The sequence below is a fragment of the Phytophthora cinnamomi genome (genome assembly GCF_018691715.1).
Source record: "Phytophthora cinnamomi strain GKB4 chromosome Unknown Contig6, whole genome shotgun sequence".
NCBI classification, from domain to species: domain Eukaryota; phylum Oomycota; class Peronosporomycetes; order Peronosporales; family Peronosporaceae; genus Phytophthora; species Phytophthora cinnamomi.
Window position 1 is genome coordinate 882,150 of NW_027150939.1, and position 21,981 is coordinate 904,130.

The 21,981-nt window shown below is 51.7% G+C and overlaps 2 protein-coding genes across 5 annotated transcripts; one reads left to right on the top strand and one right to left on the bottom strand.

Moving 5' to 3' along the window:
* Nucleotides 1-1,693: 1,693 nt before the first annotated feature.
* Nucleotides 1,694-18,455, top strand: IUM83_07444 (the record flags this gene model as incomplete). 4 transcript variants are annotated; one of them, XM_067931739.1, is made up of 4 exons in its annotated part: nucleotides 1,694-3,945; nucleotides 4,015-4,075; nucleotides 6,323-8,589; nucleotides 8,659-8,914. In XM_067931739.1, 4 exons carry the CDS (start codon nucleotides 1,694-1,696, stop codon nucleotides 8,912-8,914), a joined length of 4,836 nt encoding a protein of 1,611 aa, XP_067798977.1. The 4 variants fall into 4 exon arrangements, with proteins under 4 accessions (XP_067798977.1, XP_067798978.1, XP_067798976.1 ...); XM_067931741.1 differs by having other exon boundaries at nucleotides 3,668-3,945; XM_067931740.1 differs by lacking the exons at nucleotides 6,323-8,589; nucleotides 8,659-8,914 and adding an exon at nucleotides 5,787-5,792 and having other exon boundaries at nucleotides 3,668-3,945.
* Nucleotides 18,456-20,602: 2,147 nt separating this feature from the next.
* IUM83_07445 (uncharacterized protein) lies at nucleotides 20,603-21,260 on the bottom strand (the record flags this gene model as incomplete). Its single annotated transcript, XM_067931743.1, has 3 exons — nucleotides 20,603-20,771; nucleotides 20,846-21,026; nucleotides 21,104-21,260. 3 exons carry the CDS (start codon nucleotides 21,258-21,260, stop codon nucleotides 20,603-20,605), a joined length of 507 nt encoding a protein of 168 aa, XP_067798975.1.
* Nucleotides 21,261-21,981: the final 721 nt, after the last annotated feature.

Sequence of the window (21,981 nt, forward strand, 5' to 3'; positions counted from 1 at the left end):
AGTTGCTCAGACGCGTTTAACATGCTCGACTTGAGCTTTTGCTGAGCTGGCTGGTGGCCATCAGCGGCGACGTTAGAAGCGTTCACGTTCGCGGCGATCTCCGGCGTCTCCAGTGCAGGGGGCCTTTTGCTCCGAAAGCATCACTTTGTCGCGAGGCGCCCGTCATCGAAGCCCGACGCTGGCTCCCGCACCGCTGGCCGTTGCCCCTGCTGTGGCCACCGGACATGCTGTCTCCGACATGTACGGAACTTCACGAACCACTTGAGCTGTTAGCAAGTTTAGTTCCTCCTGAGCTCAGAGTCTGCCTTCCCGCTGACTGTAACCTAGTGGAAGGTTGGTTTTGCAAAGGGCAAAATGAAAAGTGATGATGCGATTTCCGCAGCGTTTTGGACAGATCAAATCGGACCAAATCCCAAATTTGGTTCAGAAAAGGGCCATCTATTAGTCTGGAAATCTGGCGGAGGATGGGGGGTTGTACTTTCTGGGGATTTAGGTCTGGAACAAATGCTGCGGTTGAATGCAATTGTTAGTTGACGGGTCGCCCCGTAAACTTCACCAAGATGCCCTGTAAGCCGTCCCGTAATACGTATCGTAAATTACCACATTAACTATAAATTACGACCTCAGTAATAATTTACTAGGACGACACGAGTAATGTATATACCACAATGCGTTACACTTACAGCGTACACTAGCCATGACGCTGTCCAGCAATGAGCACGTGCTGCCGAGCCCTGTCAGAATACTACACTGCAGGCATCGGAATCCTGGTGAGCAAGTTGCAGCAAGCGCTACGTTTCACGTCGCCAGCTCCAGGATCCCGAGAATTGTGTGATGGCAACAACCACGGCAATGCTGGCGCATAGTGTGGTCCTTTCCAGCGGTGGAGGAGGCAGATTCGTCACACACACCCGACCAAGATATCGCACGGTAGTGTTATCGGTCAAGTCTGTAATCGAGTCACGCCTGCTGAGTACCGTAAACCACCGGTTCATCGCAACACACGGCCTCAATGCAGCACGTAAAAACTTTCAGTTTTTCGGTGAAAAAACGGTGCAGAGATCAGGTATATGGGGGTGACACAACGTCTTTATCTCAATATTTGTATGGAAAAGGCTAAGCATTTCTTCAAATCCGCAAATTGTGCGATGACTGATCAGGTTTAGTTTTTACGCCGTAAAAACCTAGGACGGGAACTTTTTACGAGTGTTGCAATGAACCCATGGTTTACGGTAAACTTAGTGCCGATGACAAGTTCCCGCACTCATGAGCTACTACACCTTGCTGAACCAGCGGCTTCCCCCGGCAACGTACATTTGATACTACGTGTACACAGTACTATACTATTTACTGTCCAAATTGCCTTTGAATCAAAAGGTTTGGCTCACCCCAGCGTTCCATTATTATTAGCCCAGCTCAACATGATTTGAGGTCGGTCCTGGCTCAATCCAATCATGATCTGCACGTCATTCCTTAGCGGGCAAGCAAGCCATGGCTTCGTCCGGTTGTACGCAGAAGTAGCGCGATGGGGAGGGTGTCCATGCCATGGACACCCTCCTCATGGACTCCATGCTGGGAGTCTACCAGAGAAACGAGCTCCTGGTCAATCTCCATCATTCCTCCCATTTTGATGGCGATTACCGTGGTGTGACTGCATTTGCGAATTGAACGCAACCCAGACGCAGCCCGCGCGATGGAGCCCCACCGCTTTCACATCAACAGAGAAGATCACTCCGCTCGATATCGTTTTGTTGGGTCGGTGGACCAGGACGAAGGAAACGGATGCATCGACACGGTACCGGAGACCAAGACCGCTCGTCGTCCAGGCAAGGCGCTGCTGGCTGCTGACCTGCAGAGCGCTCCTTGGCTCGGCTGGCTATGCGTCTACGCGTTCGTGCTGTTCTGCTTCTCCGCCAGTCGATGTCTGGCACTGCGACAGCTCGTCATGATGTACAGCAGCCCTAGGGACTACACCTGGAGCGTGAAGCTTGCGGCGCTGAGTCTTGGGTTCGTGGAAGACTTGGTCTGCACCACCTACTTCGTGTGCGCTCTGTGGCTGTTTGATGTCTTGAAGCTCGAGGTCGGCAACCGGCTCGGCGCTGAAGGCGGGAAGCGGAGGTGGTGTATGAAGTCTCAGAGCGTCGGCACGGTCGCGACGTTTGTGGTGTCGTGGCTGCTGTTCTTCGCCATGATGACGCCGTTCGTCGCGGACTTGCTGCTTGTGGTGAACCGCGACATGCGTTTCACGTTCGACCTGGTGACGATGGCAATCAATGAGAAGGAGTTCGCGAGCGCGGCCCCGATTTCGACCGAGGAGATCCACCGAGGTTACGTGGGAGCGGCTGTGCTGGTGGTTGTCACGACGCTGTTTGCATGCGTGCGCGTGAAGGCTAGCTGGTCCGACCTGTCGGTTTGGAACCCTACGCACGTGGTGGCGAGCCCTGAGGGCACCCGAACTCGCACGTGCAATGTCAAAGTGGCAAGTGAGAGCGCTTCGAGCGGCGTCAAGTACGTGGAGGTCGCTCTTGAGGAAGGCGCGAATAGGCTGGATTCTCCCAGCAACAATGACGAGGACACTGACAAACTATTGTCTGTGAACGATACCTACCAGAATGTGATCTACCGCCATGGCCCGCGGGTCGCTATTGTTCTTCTCGGTATCGTAGTTGTACCTGTGGTTGCAGTGGCGCTGTGTTGTACTTGTTCCCCGCTGGTAGCATACGTTGGCATGAATGCGACGCTCAATGAGCTGTTTGGGCACATTTTCCAGCCTACGGCATCAAAAGCCATGCTCACAACTATGAACGGCGATCAACCGTGGGTCGAGAAGTACATTCACCCAACCGAGATGCACGAACTATTTGGAAATGATTCGCTTTATCGACGCACCACCGGTTTCCAGGGAGATCTTGCCTTCGACGTCAAGATCTCGAAAGAAAACCCTCCAAATGTACTGGTCATCGCCGTCGAATCATTTCGCTACCAAGACTCGCGCTACCTTGTCGGACAGGAAGACCCGTCCAACCTGTTCAAGGGAACGAATATGACCATCACGCCAAACTTCGACAGGTGGGCCAAGCGTGGAGTAGCTCTCCGCAATATGTGGTCGAGCACACCAACGAGCAGGTCGTTAGAGAGTCTGTTGTTCGCCCAGGTTCCGTACGACAGTACTGTGAAAACAGGCATCACTGGTGGACGAAAGGATACAAAATTGTCTGGTTTACCACAGCTTTTCAAGGCAAAAAAATATGGTACTTACTTCACGACTGGCTGTCCGACGCGCTTTGAGAACTGGGATGTGTTCCTTCCTTCCCACGGGTTCAAGGTTGTCCTGGAATTAAAAGAAATGATTTTATACGCAGAAAACAGACTTGGTATCAAGCGTGCTGAGTGGTTTGGTGATGAGAAGCGCGCCTTTAAGTGGGGAGTCCACGATGATATCAACTTGCAGCTATTGGGTGATATGATTGTTGACAAAACGAAGGCTCAACACGACCGCGTGGCCAATGGCAAACCGAAGAAACCCCTGTTTATCACGCACTATACAATTTCCAGTCATGCTCCTTTCAAAGCGCGTCCGACATGGTACGCCGACGCTGACAAACCAGACTTCTCCGCCATCTATCAAGACGAAAAACACGCAGAAGACATCAAAGACTACCTCGAAATGCGGTACTTCACAGACATGCAGCTCGGCAAATTCATGGACCGCATGGAGAAGGAAGGCATCCTCAACGACACCATCGTTGTCATCGTCGGAGACCACGGCCAAGCACCAGAAGCTGACGTCACCAACACACACGAGGAAGCGGTGACGCGCGTGGCAGGCGCCATCATTGCCGAGGGCCGCTTGGGTGACGCTGCTGGCCTTGTGATCGAAGATGCTGTGGAGCACTACGACATCCTCAACACGCTGGCAGATATCACGGGACTGCCGGAGGGAGGGTTCGTACAAACCGGTGTCGGACGCTCACTCAAGCGCAAGGTTCCGTTCGGCGAGCGTGTGGTGTACAGCAACGACCCGAGCCGCAAGATGGCGATCGTGCGTGGCCACCAGCGTCTTCGTTACGATCAGGTGGCGGCTTCAATGACGTTGCACGATACCGAAAGCGACTACGCCATGCATGTCGATCTCTTTTCCGAGCTCTCAGATGAAGAACAAACAAAATGGATGTCCTGGCGCGATAGTGGACGATGGATTGCTGCTTACTACAAGCAGCGGTGGGATGCGAACTGCTTGTTAGCTGTCAATTGTAGTACAGAAAGCTAGACTCGGTTTATTATAACTATGAGCAAAATATGTTACGATTACTACTTCGTACTAGGGATCGCCTTGTTTTGCCTTGGAAAAATTGAGTTTCCTGAGTTCTGGCCAGGTTCCAGCTTCATCGCTGAGCACTATGCACACAACAGCTCCATCTCGTACCCCACATGCCAAGTGTGTCACCCTCGCTCTATCTAGTGGCATCTTGCGGCTACGGTAAACCTCGGGGAATAACAACTCCCTGCTTCTTTCAATTTATTTTCTTGTGCTCCAAGAGAAGAATTGTGGTTTTATTTTTATACCATTCGATCATCGAGGCGCGGACTCGCAGCTGAGCGATGAGACAGAGAAGAGCACGGACGGATTTCCCCTTAACCTTTTCACTACCAGCACTGAGACTTGTGAAAGTATTAATCGAAGAAGTAAGTACTGATGATCAGTGCTATGGTGAATTTTAGTATTTGCTATTACTATAAACCATTTATAATATCATATGACAGTGTCATAATATGACACTATTAATATGAGTGGGCGAGCGCCGGCTGCAGACCCGCGCCAGAACAAAGGAAACAACAGCACCAACGGTTCTAGCGTCGAAATTAGTTTGAAGATTGCTTTTGATATCGTTAACGTTTTTTACGATCAGATACGATTATCATGTTATCGGAGGATCCTCACATGAAAGTGAGGTTGAGTTAGCTGTGTACACCCCGCGCACTAGCTCGATCACTACGTGCTGACATATCGGTCTTCATCACGCCTGTAGTGCCTACATAGGGGAATGGAGGCTGTGTTGCCCTCAGTGACGTGGCCTGTATATAAAACACCCAGGAGACGAAGTGCGCAGTAGTATCCTTCAAACGCTTCGCATTTCGACATCCAATTTCTCAGCTCATATTTAAAACTCCGTGGACTTGCCCGTCATGGTCGATAAACCTCTTCAGAAATCGAACTATTCTTTAGTAGGGAGATTCGCGAATGTTAAATGTAATCATTCTAGCGATAGTCAACAACTTATTTGGTATTCTAAAGGATACAAATCATTTTCCAATAAGGTGTATTATTGTCACTTAATGTCTTGGCTCACGACAATGAAGCAGTCTCCTTGAAACTGAATATAAATAGCGAGGACTTCATATTTCTGTAGGCTGCATTTCGTTTGCAAGGAATTTGCTTCCACGACTGCGCGAATATAGCTATATAGGGGGGGGGATATCGTTGGGGTACGTCGCGAGGATTTTGTGGTGCGAGTGGATGACGATCAAGTTGTGGGTCTACAATAGGCAATACCCGTACCGCGGTAACACCTTCGCCATGCAGCCTGTATAATGTATGTGATGGTGATGCTGCAGAAGCTGAATGACGTAGCATATTGCTAAAATGTTCGGGGTTTTCGCCGATAACTCACATTGGCAGCCAATAAATGGAGTTTTCCAACGCGCATACGTCTTCAAGGCGTCTTTACTACATATAGTACTATCGACATCATATCACATTGATCTCAATATTACTACTATCTTAGTACTAGTATTGGTTACTGCGGTAAAATACAATTACCACCATCTTAAAAAAATATCAGTGCGTAAGGTTCGTGCGGCCCGTCTGTTATTAGTGCCGTTTTCTGTTGGCCAGATGGCGATATCACTCGTCTGTGCGTTTAGAGAAGGCGATCAATTTGTGCGATACCTGGGTCGACTCGATCATCCCAAAACGCGCTTCATCGAGGGATGAAGTTCGCGCGGTCATTGTTGGGGCGCTTTCGCCTTGAGGTATTGTTCCGGGCAACATCACGGGATCTGCTCAGCTCATGGTGCCTACCCCACAGGATATCTTGCGCCGATGGTTCTGTATGAGCCGAGCCCGGAGTGATCAGAACAAGTCTGTGCTCAAAAGGAGACAGAACTTCTGTCTTCTGTCACAAAAGACAATGACCTCGTGCATTCGTAACATGGTCCAGGTGGCGCGATGAGACGATGGCTCCCGTTGTTCAAACAGAAAAAATGCTGAGCCCCACGTGCCCGGGCTGCAATGGCTGTGGTTTCATTTGTGATCAGCCAGCCAGCGGCGCGCACGCGTCTGCGTCTCAGTAGCGCGATGGAGCTTCAGCACCACCGAAGCGCAGAAACCCAGTCAGCTCGATATCGCTTTGTTGGGTCAGTGGACCAGGACGACGAACACGGATGCATCGACACGGTACCGGAGACCAAGACCGCTCGTCGTCCAGGCAAGGCGCTGCTGGCTGCTGACCTGCAGAGCGCTCCTTGGCTCGGCTGGCTATGCGTCTACGCGTTCGTGCTGTTCTGCTTCTCCGCCAGTCGATGTCTGGCACTGCGACAGCTCGTCATGATGTACAGCAGCCCTAGGGACTACACCTGGAGCGTGAAGCTTGCGGCGCTGAGTCTTGGGTTCGTGGAAGACTTGGTCTGCACCACCTACTTCGTGTGCGCTCTGTGGCTGTTTGATGTCTTGAAGCTCGAGGTCGGCAACCGGCTCGGCGCTGAAGGCGGGAAGCGGAGGTGGTGTATGAAGTCTCAGAGCGTCGGCACGGTCGCGACGTTTGTGGTGTCGTGGCTGCTGTTCTTCGCCATGATGACGCCGTTCGTCGCGGACTTGCTGCTTGTGGTGAACCGCGACATGCGTTTCACGTTCGACCTGGTGACGATGGCAATCAATGAGAAGGAGTTCGCGAGCGCGGCCCCGATTTCGACCGAGGAGATCCACCGAGGTTACGTGGGAGCGGCTGTGCTGGTGGTTGTCACGACGCTGTTTGCATGCGTGCGCGTGAAGGCTAGCTGGTCCGACCTGTCGGTTTGGAACCCTACGCACGTGGTGGCGAGCCCTGAGGGCACCCGAACTCGCACGTGCAATGTCAAAGTGGCAAGTGAGAGTGCTTCGAGCGGCGTCAAGTACGTGGAGGTCGCTCTTGAGGAAGGCGCGAATAGGCTGGATTCTCCCAGCAACAATGATGAAGTCACTGACAAGCTCTCGTCCGTGAAAGAAGGCCCGACTAAGCAGAAGATTCTGTATCATCACATCTCGCGGGTCGTTATCATTCTGATGGGTGTTGTGGTCGCACCTTCGGTTGCGGTTTCTCTACGCCGCGCATGCACGCCGCTGGTAGCATACGTCGGCATGAATGCGACGCTCAACGAGTTGTTTGGTCATGCCTTCCAGCCGGCATCCATTGACGTCAAGCTCATAGCTGGGCTTTACATTCACCCAACTGAGAAGCACGAATTGTTCGGAGATGACTCACTTTATCGACGCACCACCGGTTTCCAGGGAGATCTTGCCTTCGACGTCAAGATCTCGAAAGAAAACCCTCCAAATGTACTGGTCATCGCCGTCGAATCATTTCGATACCAAGACTCACGCTACCTTGTCGGACAGGAAGACCCGTCCAACCTGTTCAAGGGAACGAATATGACCATCACGCCAAACTTCGACAGGTGGGCCAAGCGTGGAGTAGCTCTCCGCAATATGTGGTCGAGCACACCAACGAGCAGGTCGTTAGAGAGTCTGTTGTTCGCCCAGGTTCCGTACGACAGTACTGTGAAAACAGGCATCACTGGTGGACGAAAGGATACAAAATTGTCTGGTTTACCACAGCTTTTCAAGGCCAAGGAATACGAAACTTTCTTCACCACTGGCTGTACGACGCGCTTTGAGAACTGGGATGTGTTCCTCCCTACTCACGGCTTCGAGACCGTTTTGGAGTCGAATGAGATTATGGCTCTAGCAGAAAGCGAGCTTGGTATCCCGCACGGTGACTGGATGAACGATGAGCACCGTGGGTTTAATTGGGGTGTTCACGATGACATCAGCTTGCAAATTTTGGGAACCGTGCTCGTTAATAAGACCAGTGAGCAGCGGGAACGATTATCTCAAGGTCACGCCAAAAAGCCTCTGTTTATCACGCACTATACAATTTCCAGTCATGCTCCTTTCAAAGAACGCCCCACATGGTACGCTAACGCTGACAAACCAGACTTCTCCGCCATCTATCAAGACGAAAAACACGCAGAAGACATCAAAGACTACCTCGAAATGCGGTACTTCACAGACATGCAGCTCGGCAAATTCATGGACCGCATGGAGAAGGAAGGCATCCTCAACGACACCATCGTTGTCATCGTCGGAGACCACGGCCAAGCACCAGAAGCTGACGTCACCAACACACACGAGGAAGCGGTGACGCGCGTGGCAGGCGCCATCATTGCCGAGGGCCGCTTGGGTGACGCTGCTGGCCTTGTGATCGAAGATGCTGTGGAGCACTACGACATCCTCAACACGCTGGCAGATATCACGGGACAGCCGGAGGGAGGGTTCGTACAAACCGGTGTCGGACGCTCACTCAAGCGCAAGGTTCCGTTCGGCGAGCGTGTGGTGTACAGCAACGACCCGAGCCGCAAGATGGCGATCGTGCGTGGCCACCAGCGTCTTCGCTACGATCAAGTGACGGCTTCAATGCTCCTGCACGATACCGAGACTGATTTTGCCATGAACAACGATCTGTTTTCGAATCTTACGGCTGAAGCGCAGACCGAATGGAAAAACTGGCGGTTGTACGGGCGCCGCGTGACTGCGTACTTCAAGCAGCGCTTGGACGGCAACTGCCTGTTGGCTGTCGATTGTACTTCCGGTAGGTAGATTGTGCTGTTTACCGTATAGGCTTTCAGTATTATCGAAACCATTTGTATAAACGCTTTCATGTGTACTGTAGCAGTGTAATTCGTCAACACGATAAGGCTGAAATACATGTAAAAGGGTCACTAGTGGTAGCGTGGTGGCGAACGTGTTGAACAACAACAGGGTCGAGCGATAAAAGCTACTAGTAGTAGTATTGAATCATTCCTCTGTAATAAATATCTCCATAATATATCGTACGTGTTAGAGCATCTCCAACGGTATTGCGTATTGCAAAATTCATTGTGATCTCGTCTAGTGACTTTGGAGTAACTTTTGAATCCCTATCAATACACCGTTGGTAGCTCTGTTTTTGCAATAGTGCAGTTTTCGTGCAATTCTGCGCAATATCCACTAACATTGGAGATGCTCTTAGTGGAACATTACATGTACCGTATTTTTGCTTTGTGCTTATCATGCAACTTAGAACAGTACTGTATGTGTACATATTGGGCTTCCTGTTCTACAGAATAGCACTACCAGGTTTAAAGCAAATTGGATATACATGTACCCCGATTTTTCATTATAGATGTAATTGTCTAAAACAGTGTGTGCATGCTTAAAATGCGAATAATGAATTATAGATAATAATAATAATAATTAATTGCAAATCAATTGCTTTCTTTCGTTTAAAATTAAGCAGAATGATATTTCCCAAATAGTGTATGCATTTGAAAATGTTTTAAAGTATTACTCTGACAAACTTTATATAAAAGTGTCTTTGTTGAAAAGATCATTTTTAATAGGAAATTTCAAAACATCCGTAATTTTGAGCCAATTCTAGAATACGTCCGTAGGGCCACCGCACAAAACAGGAGCGTTAAATTACCATCCGCCGTAACAGTAAGGTATCCAACAAGCCACGGAACGGTTAAACCAGAGGGGAATGTACATATAGCGGCGATGCCATTGTATGGTGTTGTACAAGGTACATGTTGCATACCGTAAACCACAGCTTCAGTGCGACACCAATTTTTCTTCAGGGCCTGGCCTACGCAGTTATCAATTTACCGTGTGTCGCACTGAAGCCGTGTTTTACGGTACCATAAGCCTGCAACACTCGTAAAAAGTTCCTGTCCTATATAATTTGTTGGCAAATTCTGAGTTTTTACGGCGTAAAAACTAAACGTGAGCAGTCATCATACTGTAATTTGCGGATTTGAAGAAATGCTTAACCTTTCATATACAAATATTGAGATAACGACGTTGTGTCACGCCTTTATACCTGATCTCTGCACCGTTTTTTTTTGCTGACAACCTGACAGTTTTTACGTGTTGCGTTGTGGCTGAGCGTTGCGATGAACCCGTGGTTTACGGCACAGTACTACAAAAGGTGAACACCGAAGGAGAGAGAACCTCTGTGAGATGGAGTAGTAGGGCGCTGAACGAGCACCCGGCAGCCGCGGACTTTCGTCTCCTGCCACGGATACATCTTTACCGTTGTCGCTGTCAAAGCGCCGAAAGGACCGTTTTGTCAGCTTCCAGTCATGTAGTACTTAGAACGGTACCTTGATCTCACGAAGGCTGCGAGCCATCTAACCAAATGGATTGCAGAAGTAATATAGTGGTGTGCATTCGATCTGTGTGCTCGTTATACGAGTTTATCACAAGGTACATTTGGTGCACGAAACCTTATATTATGGTGATTTCGGTTCTCTACGGATTCTTTTGGAATTAGTTCAAAATCACGGGCGTAATTTGGAATTTCCCTTTTTAAATAAATTAAAATTGCTCAGCCTCAAAAACTTTGTATTTTCTTTCCACGTCGGGATAACTCCAAACGCGAGACCCCCGGTTCAACCATACGCTCACGCGGACTCGCCAAAGTTTGACCCAAACGAATTCGCATCGCAGTAATAGAAGCTTCATTATGGAATACGGCGTCCACTTAGTAGTTGTCTATGAACAGTTGCCTATCCCAGTTGTAAGCAATCGCCGTGATGGGGAGCCCCGGGTTCGTTCTAGACGAAAGTCGTGTACAACTGTACCGTGCGGTCACGCGACTCCGTTCGCGTTCGCAATGTCCAATCCAAAAATGCAATCCTGTCCTCATTCTGTCTGAATCACCGAGTTCTCCGTGGCTGCCCTTCATTTGCGTTTATCCGGGCCAGCAGCGCAGACGAGTTGCAGCAGCGCGATGGAGTACCGTCACCACAGTAGAGATAGCCGCTTAGAACGATATCGCTTTGCAGGTGCCATCGACCAGCACGACGGAGATGCATGCATTGACACGGTGCCGGAGACCAAGACCGCTTGTCGTCCAGGCAAGGCGCTGCTAGCTGCTGACCTGCAGAGCGCTCCTTGGCTCGGCTGGCTATGCGTCTACGCGTTCGTGCTGTTCTGCTTCTCCGCCAGTCGATGTCTGGCACTGCGACAGCTCGTCATGATGTACAGCAGCCCTAGGGACTACACCTGGAGCGTGAAGCTTGCGGCGCTGAGTCTTGGGTTCGTGGAAGACTTGGTCTGCACCACCTACTTCGTGTGCGCTCTGTGGCTGTTTGATGTCTTGAAGCTCGAGGTCGGCAACCAGCTCGGCGCTGAAGGCGGGAAGCGGAGGTGGTGTATGAAGTCTCAGAGCGTCGGCACGGTCGCGACGTTTGTGGTGTCGTGGCTGCTGTTCTTCGCCATGATGACGCCGTTCGTCGCGGACTTGCTGCTTGTGGTGAACCGCGACATGCGTTTCACGTTCGACCTGGTGACGATGGCAATCAATGAGAAGGAGTTCGCGAGCGCGGCCCCGATTTCGACCGAGGAGATCCACCGAGGTTACGTGGGAGCGGCTGTGCTGGTGGTTGTCACGACGCTGTTTGCATGCGTGCGCGTGAAGGCTAGCTGGTCCGACCTGTCGGTTTGGAACCCTACGCACGTGGTGGCGAGCCCTGAGGGCACCCGAACTCGCACGTGCAATGTCAAAGTGGCAAGTGAGAGCGCTTCGAGCGGCGTCAAGTACGTGGAGGTCGCTCTTGAGGAAGGCGCGAATAGGCTGGATTCTCCCAGCAACAATGACGAGGACACTGACAAACTATTGTCTGTGAACGATACCTACCAGAATGTGATCTACCGCCATGGCCCGCGGGTCGCTATTGTTCTTCTCGGTATCGTAGTTGTACCTGTGGTTGCAGTGGCGCTGTGTTGTACTTGTTCCCCGCTGGTAGCATACGCTGGCATGAATGCGACGCTCAATGAGCTGTTTGGTCACGTGTTCCAGCCCGCGCCAATAGAAACCACGTTTGCAACCGTGAAGGGCGACCGACCGTGGGCCGAAGTCTATGTTCACCCAACAGAGAAGCACGAACTGCTCGGAGACGACGTGCTTTATCGACGCACTATCGGGTTTCATGGGGAACTAGCCTTTGATGTTGATGCCTCGAAGGAGAACCCACCTAACGTATTGGTGATTGGTGTGGAGTCTTTTCGCTACCAAGACTCACGCTACCTTGTCGGACAGGAAGACCCGTCCAACCTGTTCAAGGGAACGAATATGACCATCACGCCAAACTTCGACAGGTGGGCCAAGCGTGGAGTGGCTCTCCGCAACATGTGGTCGAGCACACCAACGAGCAGGTCGTTAGAGAGTCTGTTGTTCGCCCAGGTTCCGTACGACAGTACTGTGAAAACAGGCATCACTGGTGGACGAAAGGATACAAAATTGTCTGGTTTACCACAGCTTTTCAAGGCCAAGGAATACGAAACTTTCTTCACCACTGGCTGTCCGACGCGCTTTGAGAACTGGGATGTGTTCCTCCCTACTCACGGCTTCGAGACCGTTTTGGAGTCGAAGGAGATGAAGCTTCTAGGTGAAAGTAAGCTCGGCATTCCGCATGGCGAATGGTCTGGCAAAGAACACCGCGCCTTTAAGTGGGGAGTCCACGATGACATCAACTTGCAGCTTTTGGGCGAACTGTTGATTGACAAGACGAGGAAGCAAAGAGAACGAGTCGCGCATGGGCAGCCGAAGAAACCGCTGTTTATCACTCACTACACCATTTCCAGTCATGCGCCGTTCAAAGAACGCCCCACATGGTACGCAAAAGCTGACAAACCCGACTTCTCCGCGTTCTATAAAGGGGAAAAGCAGTCTGCAATGATCAAGAACTACCTCGAAATGCGGTACTTCACAGACATGCAGCTCGGCAAATTCATGGACCGCATGGAGAGGGAAGACATTCTCAACGACACTATCGTTGTCATCGTCGGAGACCACGGCCAAGCACCAGAAGCTGACGTCACCAATACACACGAGGAAGCGGTGACGCGCGTGGCAGGCGCCATCATTGCCGAGGGCCGCTTGGGTGACGCTGCTGGCCTTGTGATCGAAGATGCTGTGGAGCACTACGACATCCTCAACACGCTGGCAGATATCACGGGACTGCCGGAGGGAGGGTTCGTACAAACCGGTGTCGGACGCTCACTCAAGCGGAAGGTTCCGTTCGGCGAGCGTGTGGTGTACAGCAACGACCCGAGCCGCAAGATGGCGATCGTGCGTGGCCACCAGCGTCTTCGTTACGATCAGGTGACGGCTTCAATGACGCTGCACGATACCGAAAGCGACCACGCCATGCATGTCGATCTCTTTCCAAACCTCTCAGCCGAAGCGCAGGCAGAGTGGGAAAACTGGCGCGAATACGGTCGCCGTGTGACTGCGTACTTCAAGCAGCGCTTGGACGGCAACTGTTTGTTGACCGCCAATTGTACTGCAGCGATCTAGGCCGGTATTTAGTGTGTACATGTATTATGAAAATCAAAAGTTTTCCCAAAACGCAGCGTGCCATCCTAAAACAACGATTCAACTTGTTCGTGCGCAAGAACAAAACCCTATCCTGTAGGCAATCGGGCCCCAGCACAAGCCCAGCCCAGCCTCAAGTTGTTCTTCAAACGTACGATGAATCATGTACATGATGGATCTACATGTAGAAAGAAGGCAGGCCGAGCAGATTCCGGAGTGTCCGTAAACCCCTGTCTTCCTGTCAACTTGCGTACGTACAACGAATACCATCTTCACACCTGCAGCTCCAACGTTTCAATTGAGGAGGACTTACGCGTAAGTGCTGGGGTAGTGGGGAAGAATCAGTCTTGTGTGAGCTCAAGGTGATCATCACCCGGACAACCGGGCTCACTGTCAATTCTCGCTGTTCGCCATACAGTACAGAACCATCCGTCTACAACTTGCAACTCTAACCCGTGGCAGAAGCTCGCCAAGTTTACCGCCAGAAGCTAGGCCAGAGGTTGAGCCTTCGTGCGGTTGCAATGCACGCATGATAAGCTTCGCGATGGGGTGAGCCCCCTTCTAACAGAAAAATTTCGTTTGTGAGCTTCAAATCTGCTTTTCGCAGCGCGTACCGTCCCCAGCCGAGCAGGTTCACCAATCCCCCCCCGATGCAGTCTGCTCCTCCGTTCTGCAATGAAATGTGCGCTCACTTCTGAGTTTGCAGCATCTCCGCGTCGCCCCCATGGAGTCTCACGGCCTGCTCGAAAGTCCAAGAGATCACCAATCGACTCGATGTCGACTCCCTGATTCCGTCGACGAGGATGTCGAAGTGTTCGTCGGTGACGTGGAGTCGGAGATTAAGGGCGCTCGACGAAGAAGACGGGCCGAGGAGAGGCTGACGTTTGCAGAGCTCAGCGCTATGCCCTGGTTTGGCTGGCTATTCGTCTATAGTTTTGCCTTGTGCTGCTTCTCCGCCGCTCGATGGCTCGCCCTCCAATCCCTGGTCGAGATGTACGGCAGCCCTCAGGACTACACGTCGGGCTTCGAGATCGCCGCGTTAGGGCTTGGCGTGTTAGAGGACTTTGTCTGCGCGACCTACTTTGTGTGCTCGTTATGGCTGTTCGATATGATGAAGCAGAGGGCGATTGAGCACGTCGGAGAGAAAGGCGGAGTGACTACTTGTCTCGCGGCGAACATTGCAACGTTCGTGGTATCATGGCTGCTGTTCTTCGCTATGATGGCGCCGTTCATCGCAGACTTGATGCTGGTGGCGAACCGTAACATGCGATTCACATCCGACCTCGTGGCTGCTTTGATTCGGGAGCGCCATCATCTCAACGCTGCCCCGATATCGACTGAAGAGATCCAACGTGGTTACTTGACCGTGGCGGGCCTGGTGGTTATCTCGGCGCTCTTTGCGTTCGTGCGTATGGGGAATAGCTGGGCCGACCTGTCGCCTTGGAATCCAACGCACGTTGTGGTGGGCTCCGCCAACTCCCGCACACGCAGCGGCATTAATGGAATCAAATACACGGAGCTAATCCTCGAAGAAGGCACCGACTGCTCCTCAGCTCCATCGACGAATGGTGATAGAGGCACTGAATCTGGTAAGAAGCTCAGCCACCACCACTTTCTGCGTCTCGCTGTCGTGGCCGTGGGTCTTATCGTCGTCCCCGCGTTTGTTGTGGCGATCCGATGCGCATGCTCGCCTCTAGTTGCGTACTCTAGTTTGAACGCGACGTTGAACGAAATGTTCAGTCACGCGCTGCAGCCCACTCCGACAGATGCGATGCTGACGAACGTGAAGGGTGATCAACCGTGGGTCGAGATGTACATCCACCCAACGGAGAAGCACGAGCTGTTCGGGAACGACACGCTCTACCGACGTACTATCGGCTTCCAAGGAGATCTCGCTTTCGACGTGAACATTTCGGAAGAGAACCCGCCCAACGTCTTGGTGATCGGAGTGGAGTCCTTCCGCTACAAGGACTCGCGTTATCTTGTCGGCGAAAAGGATCCGTCCAATCTCTTCAAGGGCACGAACATAACCATCACGCCGAACTTTGACAGGTGGGCCAAGCGCGGGGTTGCTCTCCGCAACATTTGGTCAAGTAATCCCACGAGCCGCTCGCTGGAAAGCTTGTTGTTCGGACAAGTACCGTACGACAGCGCCGTGGAAACAGGCATCACCGGGGGCAATAAGGATACCAAGCTGTCCGGTTTACCCCAGCTCTTCAAGCAAAAGGGGTACGAGACCTTCTTCTCCACCGGGTCTTCTATCACACTCGACAATTGGAACGTCTTTCTCCCAAATCATGGATTTGAGACTGTGTGGGAGGCCAAGACGAATATCATTCTGGGAGAAAAGCACCTTAACATCAAGCGTCCTCAATGGTTTGGAAAGGAGCACCGCGGATTCAACTGGGGCGTTCACGACGACCTGAGCTTCCAACTTCTGGGTGACTTGCTCATCCACAAGACGAACAAGCAGAAGGCACGCGTGGCAAAAGGGGAGCCAAAGAAACCCCTATTTATCACGCACTACACCATTTCCAGCCATCACCCGTTCCACGCGCGCCCGAGTTGGTACGCCAAGGCCGACAAACCCGATTTCTCCGCGCTTTATGAAGGAGAAAAACACGCCGAAGGCATCAAGAACTACCTGGAAATGCGCTACTTCACGGACATGCAGCTGGGCAAGTTCCTGGACCGCATGGAGCTAAAAGGTCTTCTCAAGGATACCATCGTCGTTATCGTGGGCGACCACGGCCAAGCTCCGGAAGCTGACATCATGAACACACACGAGGAATCGGTCACTCGCGTTGCAGGAGCCATTATTGCTGAGGGTCGACTGGGTAACTCGGCTGGGTTCAAGATCGAAGATGCGGCGGAGCAATACGACATCCTCAACACACTGGCAGATATTACAGGGCTGCCGGACGGGGGCTTTGAGCAAACTGGTGTTGGGCGCTCGCTCAAGCGCAAAGTCACTTTTGGCCAGCGCCCGGTGTTTAGCAACGATCCTAACCGGAAGATGGCGATCGTGCGTGGCCGTCACCGCCTTCGGTACGATCGCGTTACCGACTCGGTGCTGCTTCACGATACCGAAGCAGACTACGCGATGACAACCGATTTGTTCCCTGAGCTTCCACCGGAAGAGCAAGCGAAGTGGCTGGCCTGGCGCGATAGTGGCCGAACAATTGCCGCTTACTACAAGCAGCAGTGGGACAAGAAGTGCTTGCTAGCTGTCAACTGTACTGCGGAAAATTAAGTTCGTGACGAACAACATTATGAATTACTACAACGGAGTGTATCTGTTCAATAGTCAAATATGCCAGTGCCGTAGCACCTCCACAAGCGCAGCGATAAAGCGAGCTTCGTCAGCGGCTGCCTTCTTCCAGGATCGATATCTAAGCTGAATGTAGCGCGCAGCAACGTGTTCTTCTGGGGGACGGTACGCGAAGTAGCGCGTGACCGTGAACTCCACTAGACTTGGTGTAGCGAATTCCTCAGACCAGGCGCTTGGACTTGCGCGACCTACCCGATTCTCAGGCGACACGCGGAAGCGGTACACACGATGCGGCTTGAGGAACGTCGCTTGCAGTTCCAGTCCGCGAGAAACAGTGATACCCCCTCCACTCTCCATCTTTTCTTGACGAGGATCGCTTCGGTTGGATCGAACGCTGTATTCCACGTGAAATCCACGTAGAGCAGCCCCGCCATCATGGGAAGGAAGCTTCCAGGTCACCATAACGCTGGTAGGTGTAACGTCAGATATCGTGGGGACTTCTGGGATTGCATCGGGTACAGTTGGGGCACTAGTCTGCACCGGCACACAGGCGACACTGACACCACTCGATCCTAAGCTGTTACACGCGCTCACAGCAGCACTGTAGAAGGTTTCGCCACGTAGATGGCTCAAGCGGAAAGCCACGGTTCTTGCATCCGAGCTGGGCTGGTAGATGTCTTGAGGCTTCAAAGTGAATTCACGGCTTAATTGACAAACGCGGACGCCAAACTGCGTGTCCTCCGAGTAGAGAACGATATCGTAGGCATCGATGGGGAGACCGTTGCGCTTCGGAGGCATCCACGTAAGCAACAATGTGTGAGCTGTTGGTTCGACTAGATTAGGAGCTTCAGGCGTGCCTGGTACGTCGCACAAAGTAGAAACAGAGTGGCTTGGCAGGGATTCGAGAGATGTCAGCAGCTTGTTGTCCACCAGATTGGACGCGGATACCCACACTTGCAGAGGACTACCAGGTTCCAAACCGGTCACAGTGTATCTGGTCCCAGCGATGGATCGTGTAAGAAGGTCGACCGTCTGTTCCGTCGTGCTTGGGCAGTCCTCGACCTGTTGACACCACCTTAATGTGTACTGCAGTATCTCGCTCCCATTGCAGCGTGGTTTCACCCACTGCACATCAATTTGTCGCTTATCAACGTTCATGATTTCGGGGTTTTCAGGTTGGTCGGGCGCCATGCAGTCCATCTTGACATAGTCGCTCACACGCGAAAACTCTCCCAGACCACATCGATTCGATGCCGCCACAACAAACTGGTACACTTCGCCAGCCCAGAGTTCGTTCACTGTATACGAGAGGGTGGCAACGGCACGTGTAGACTGTGCTGATTCCCCTGTTTTTTTCGAGCTTGGTACTTTTGCAAGCGTTCGAGACGCAGCAGTGTTGTCTGAACTCTTTGTTTTCACGGCCTTGGTGCGGCGTTTAGTGCCTGGCGAAGCAGCAACAGAAGGATCTTCGGCCTTTATCGTCTTTGAAGCCGCAGCTGAGCGTCTAGTGTTTGCACTCATATTTAGTGGTTCTACGGCAGATACCTTGATATCGCCCACAGGAAGGACAACTTCTCGTACAGGGACAAATGCACTGTTCTCTGGTCTGCATTGAATGGTGTACGATAAAATCGCTGCGCCGTTCGGGCACGGAGCCGTCCACGAAAGTGTAATGCACGTGGCTTCGCGGTTTTCGTGCTGCACCGGGCGGTCAATTCGTGACGGGATGAATGCCAAAGTTTCCACTGGTTCAGTTGCAGGGCTAAACGCACTCGTTCCGATCTAGATGACAGCGCATGTAAGTATGACGCTCTTCTGTGGTAGTTGTTTGGCGCAATTTCCTACCTGATTAACAGCAGCGACCCGAAGCGTGTACTTGGCACCAGGCTGGAGCTTATCGATGGTCTTTGAAAGGTACTTCGCTGGGACTTCCGCGTCAGGAATTGCCACGATATCACTGCCGTCGCCTGTAAATGAACTAACTTGTGTTGTACGTACAACATAATACAGAATCTTGGCGCCATTTGCCAGTGGTTCGATCCAGGAGATGTTGATTGAGAAGCGTTCAACCGAGACAACAACAGGCCTATCTGGTGGATCGGGGCTTGATGGACGAACGCGCCACATGATTGCAGTTGTGTCTTCACTAGAAGAGACGAGGAAGATGCCGCTGGGGTCGAAGGCGAGGGATTTGATGGCGTCATTGTGCCCAGAAAGACTGTACACGCATTCTACTCGTGCAGGTGGATTCCTGCGCCAAACTTTAACCAAGTTGTCCGACCCACCAGTAGCCAGCAGCATTTCATACAGATTTAAGTCGCATGTAGTCGGCGATGTGAGAGCGCAGCAAGTGATTGGCGCGCTGTGGGCATCGAATACAGACTCCAGGACGACACCATGCTCGAGTGACCAGTATCGAATCGACTTGTCAAGCGCCACAGTAACAACTATGTCAAGTTCTTGTGCCACAGCACAAGCTGTAATTGCCGCCGAGTGGGACGAGAACATTCCATCCTGAGAGCATACAACATCTCGCAGTCATCAGCATTAGCTTTTCGGTCGCTCGAGATATTCAAGGCAATGGACACTTACCGCCGTGATTCTTGAAAATGAGCGGATCAATCGGCCATTAGCATCAGGGCGGGAAAGTAACCTCATCACAGTTTTAGCTGGAATGCGGTCAATTCCTCCTCCCGAGTCCAATGAAAGTGACAGAGCGGGCGTGAAAAGCCTCTCAAAGTCGAAGTTCTCCATCTTTCGGAATTGTGTTCTCAATCGAGCACTTTCCTCCGGTGTCAGTGCTTTGGTATCACTCGTGCTGTTGGATCCTCGACTTGGGCTGTTGTTTCCACCTGTCGTCACTTCATGTGCAGCCTTCTTACTGTCGGCCAGGGAATTCAAGAGGATGTGTGCTTCGTCTCCGATGGGGTCGATCTTTTCAATGATGTGGTCGATGCACTGCCTGATGTCAATCGCCTCGTTCCACTCGTCTTCCGTTTGCAAGGGAGCAAGCAGCGTTGGATTTCCAGTATTTTCACGAAGATTCATCCACTCGTGATTGGGGACTAGAGCGGGCATAAATTCATCGAACGCGAAGAGGTTCGTCGATGACTCAATAGAGAGTGAGAATGGGATCGCCTGCTGCCACTCCTGGAGTTCGTTAGTGAGGGATGATGATAGGTTGCCTTTGTCTTGGTTATCAGCCGATGCATCAGAGATATCCCACAGCTTAACTACACAGTCACCGCAGGTAACCAAAGCCTGATCATCGACAGTGAAAGCGAGACAGGAAGCGCCTTCCGCGTGAACGGGTAACATCATCAAGAGTGTCAAGCGGACTGCCTCATTCGTCTTAGCTCCTGACTTCAGTGGGCTAGGAGGAAGTTGTGGTCTATCGGTCTCTGTGGAAAGTAAAACGTTCCAGAGCATGCAAGTGGAATCCCAAGAGGCTGTTGCCAGTAGCCCTCCATCGTGGCTGAACACCATCGAAGATATTGCTTGCTGGTGGCCTGTGCAATAGGTGTTAGCCACGTCGAATGCTCTCGTTGAAGTTTCCCTCGGCGCGATCGTATTGTTCCCATAGTTAAAGCAGCGGACGATCGGCTCGTTGTCTGTGACCCCATACACCGACGAGTAAGCCAGACAAAGTACTTCTTCACACAAGAATCAGCGCAACGAACTTACACGTAGCATAGGAGAACACAACAGCGTCGAGATCGGAGGTTTTAGACTTAGCCGCCGCACCGCAGACAAACAGCGCATGAGATGAAGACACGTCCAGATCGCTGAGCAATTTCCCGTTGCTCATGTTCCAGATAGAGATGCTTACGATAGTTGAAAACAGCGGCGTCAGAGGGAACCAGCACTATACTCCTCGTCAGCACTTACAACAACTCACCAATCCAGTCCAATGGTAAACAATATCATCAGCTCTTTCTCACGCTGGGGGCTTTCAGTAATGCGGACAATTGCGACGTCCGTGATTCTACTTCGGTGGGTTTTAAACGCTCGCGTCTTCATGCCCGACGTTAGTCGTGGACGTCGAGAATCTACGTACTTGCCATCAACGAAGTAGAACCCTGCGGAGCAAGGCACCTCGCTACATCAGCGACATCGACCCCTTGCAACAAAACCCTCAATGAGTGAATGTGCGAACCATCTTCTCGTAGAGCGTCGTCCTCCAGCTTCTTCTGCAGTGCGTCAAGCATGGCCCGAGCATTGGCGCGGTCCTCGGCACTGCGGTCGTCGCCGTGGATGGCGAAGAACTGCTGCCTCTGTTCATCTAGCTGCTTGCGTCGCGATGCCTTCCCCATGGCGTGACGTGTCTCCTCGAGTTCGGAGACGAAAACCGTTTGTAGTTACACATTTTCCAGTTCCGCTATGACATTTTGAAAAGAGAGCGCCATGTTCGTTGACGTGGAGTTTTTACAGTCATGGGTAGATGTCCTATCCGAATTCCTGGTGACTAGAGCTCTCCACTCTCCTGCTCTCCGCTGCCACCTATGAGACTATAATATAGTCTCGTTGGCTCCATATTATGGAGGTTCTCACTTTCAAACCCAGGTTGACGACGACTGCGGCGTGTGAGAGGCGCTGGGGCTTTATTCGATGATGAATCGCCAGGAGGAAAGAAACCCAGCTGGTGGTCGCCCAAGAAGGTGCCAGTGATGCGTATGCAAAGGCCCTCAAAAGCCATACTTTGCCTTACGAAAAAAATCGAATTAAAAGTTGCAATGATAGGTATTCGCAAGTGGAGAAAGCACGACGAACTTCCCGGCAAAGGTGAGCGATCCATCTCCTCGACGCATGAATCTTGAGTAGGCGTTTTTTACATTTGCATCGGGCCAAACACCGATCTGTTGAAGTTGCACCGAGCACGACAATCAAGAGGTCAAGCGCCTCGGTCCGTGCATTGAATTGTAGTATTTCTCCATTACTGCTAACCAAGCATTATCACGCGTTATCAACGGTAGTGCAGTTGACAGCTAGCAGGCAGTTTTCGTCCCACCGCTGTTTGTAATAGGCAGTGATTCT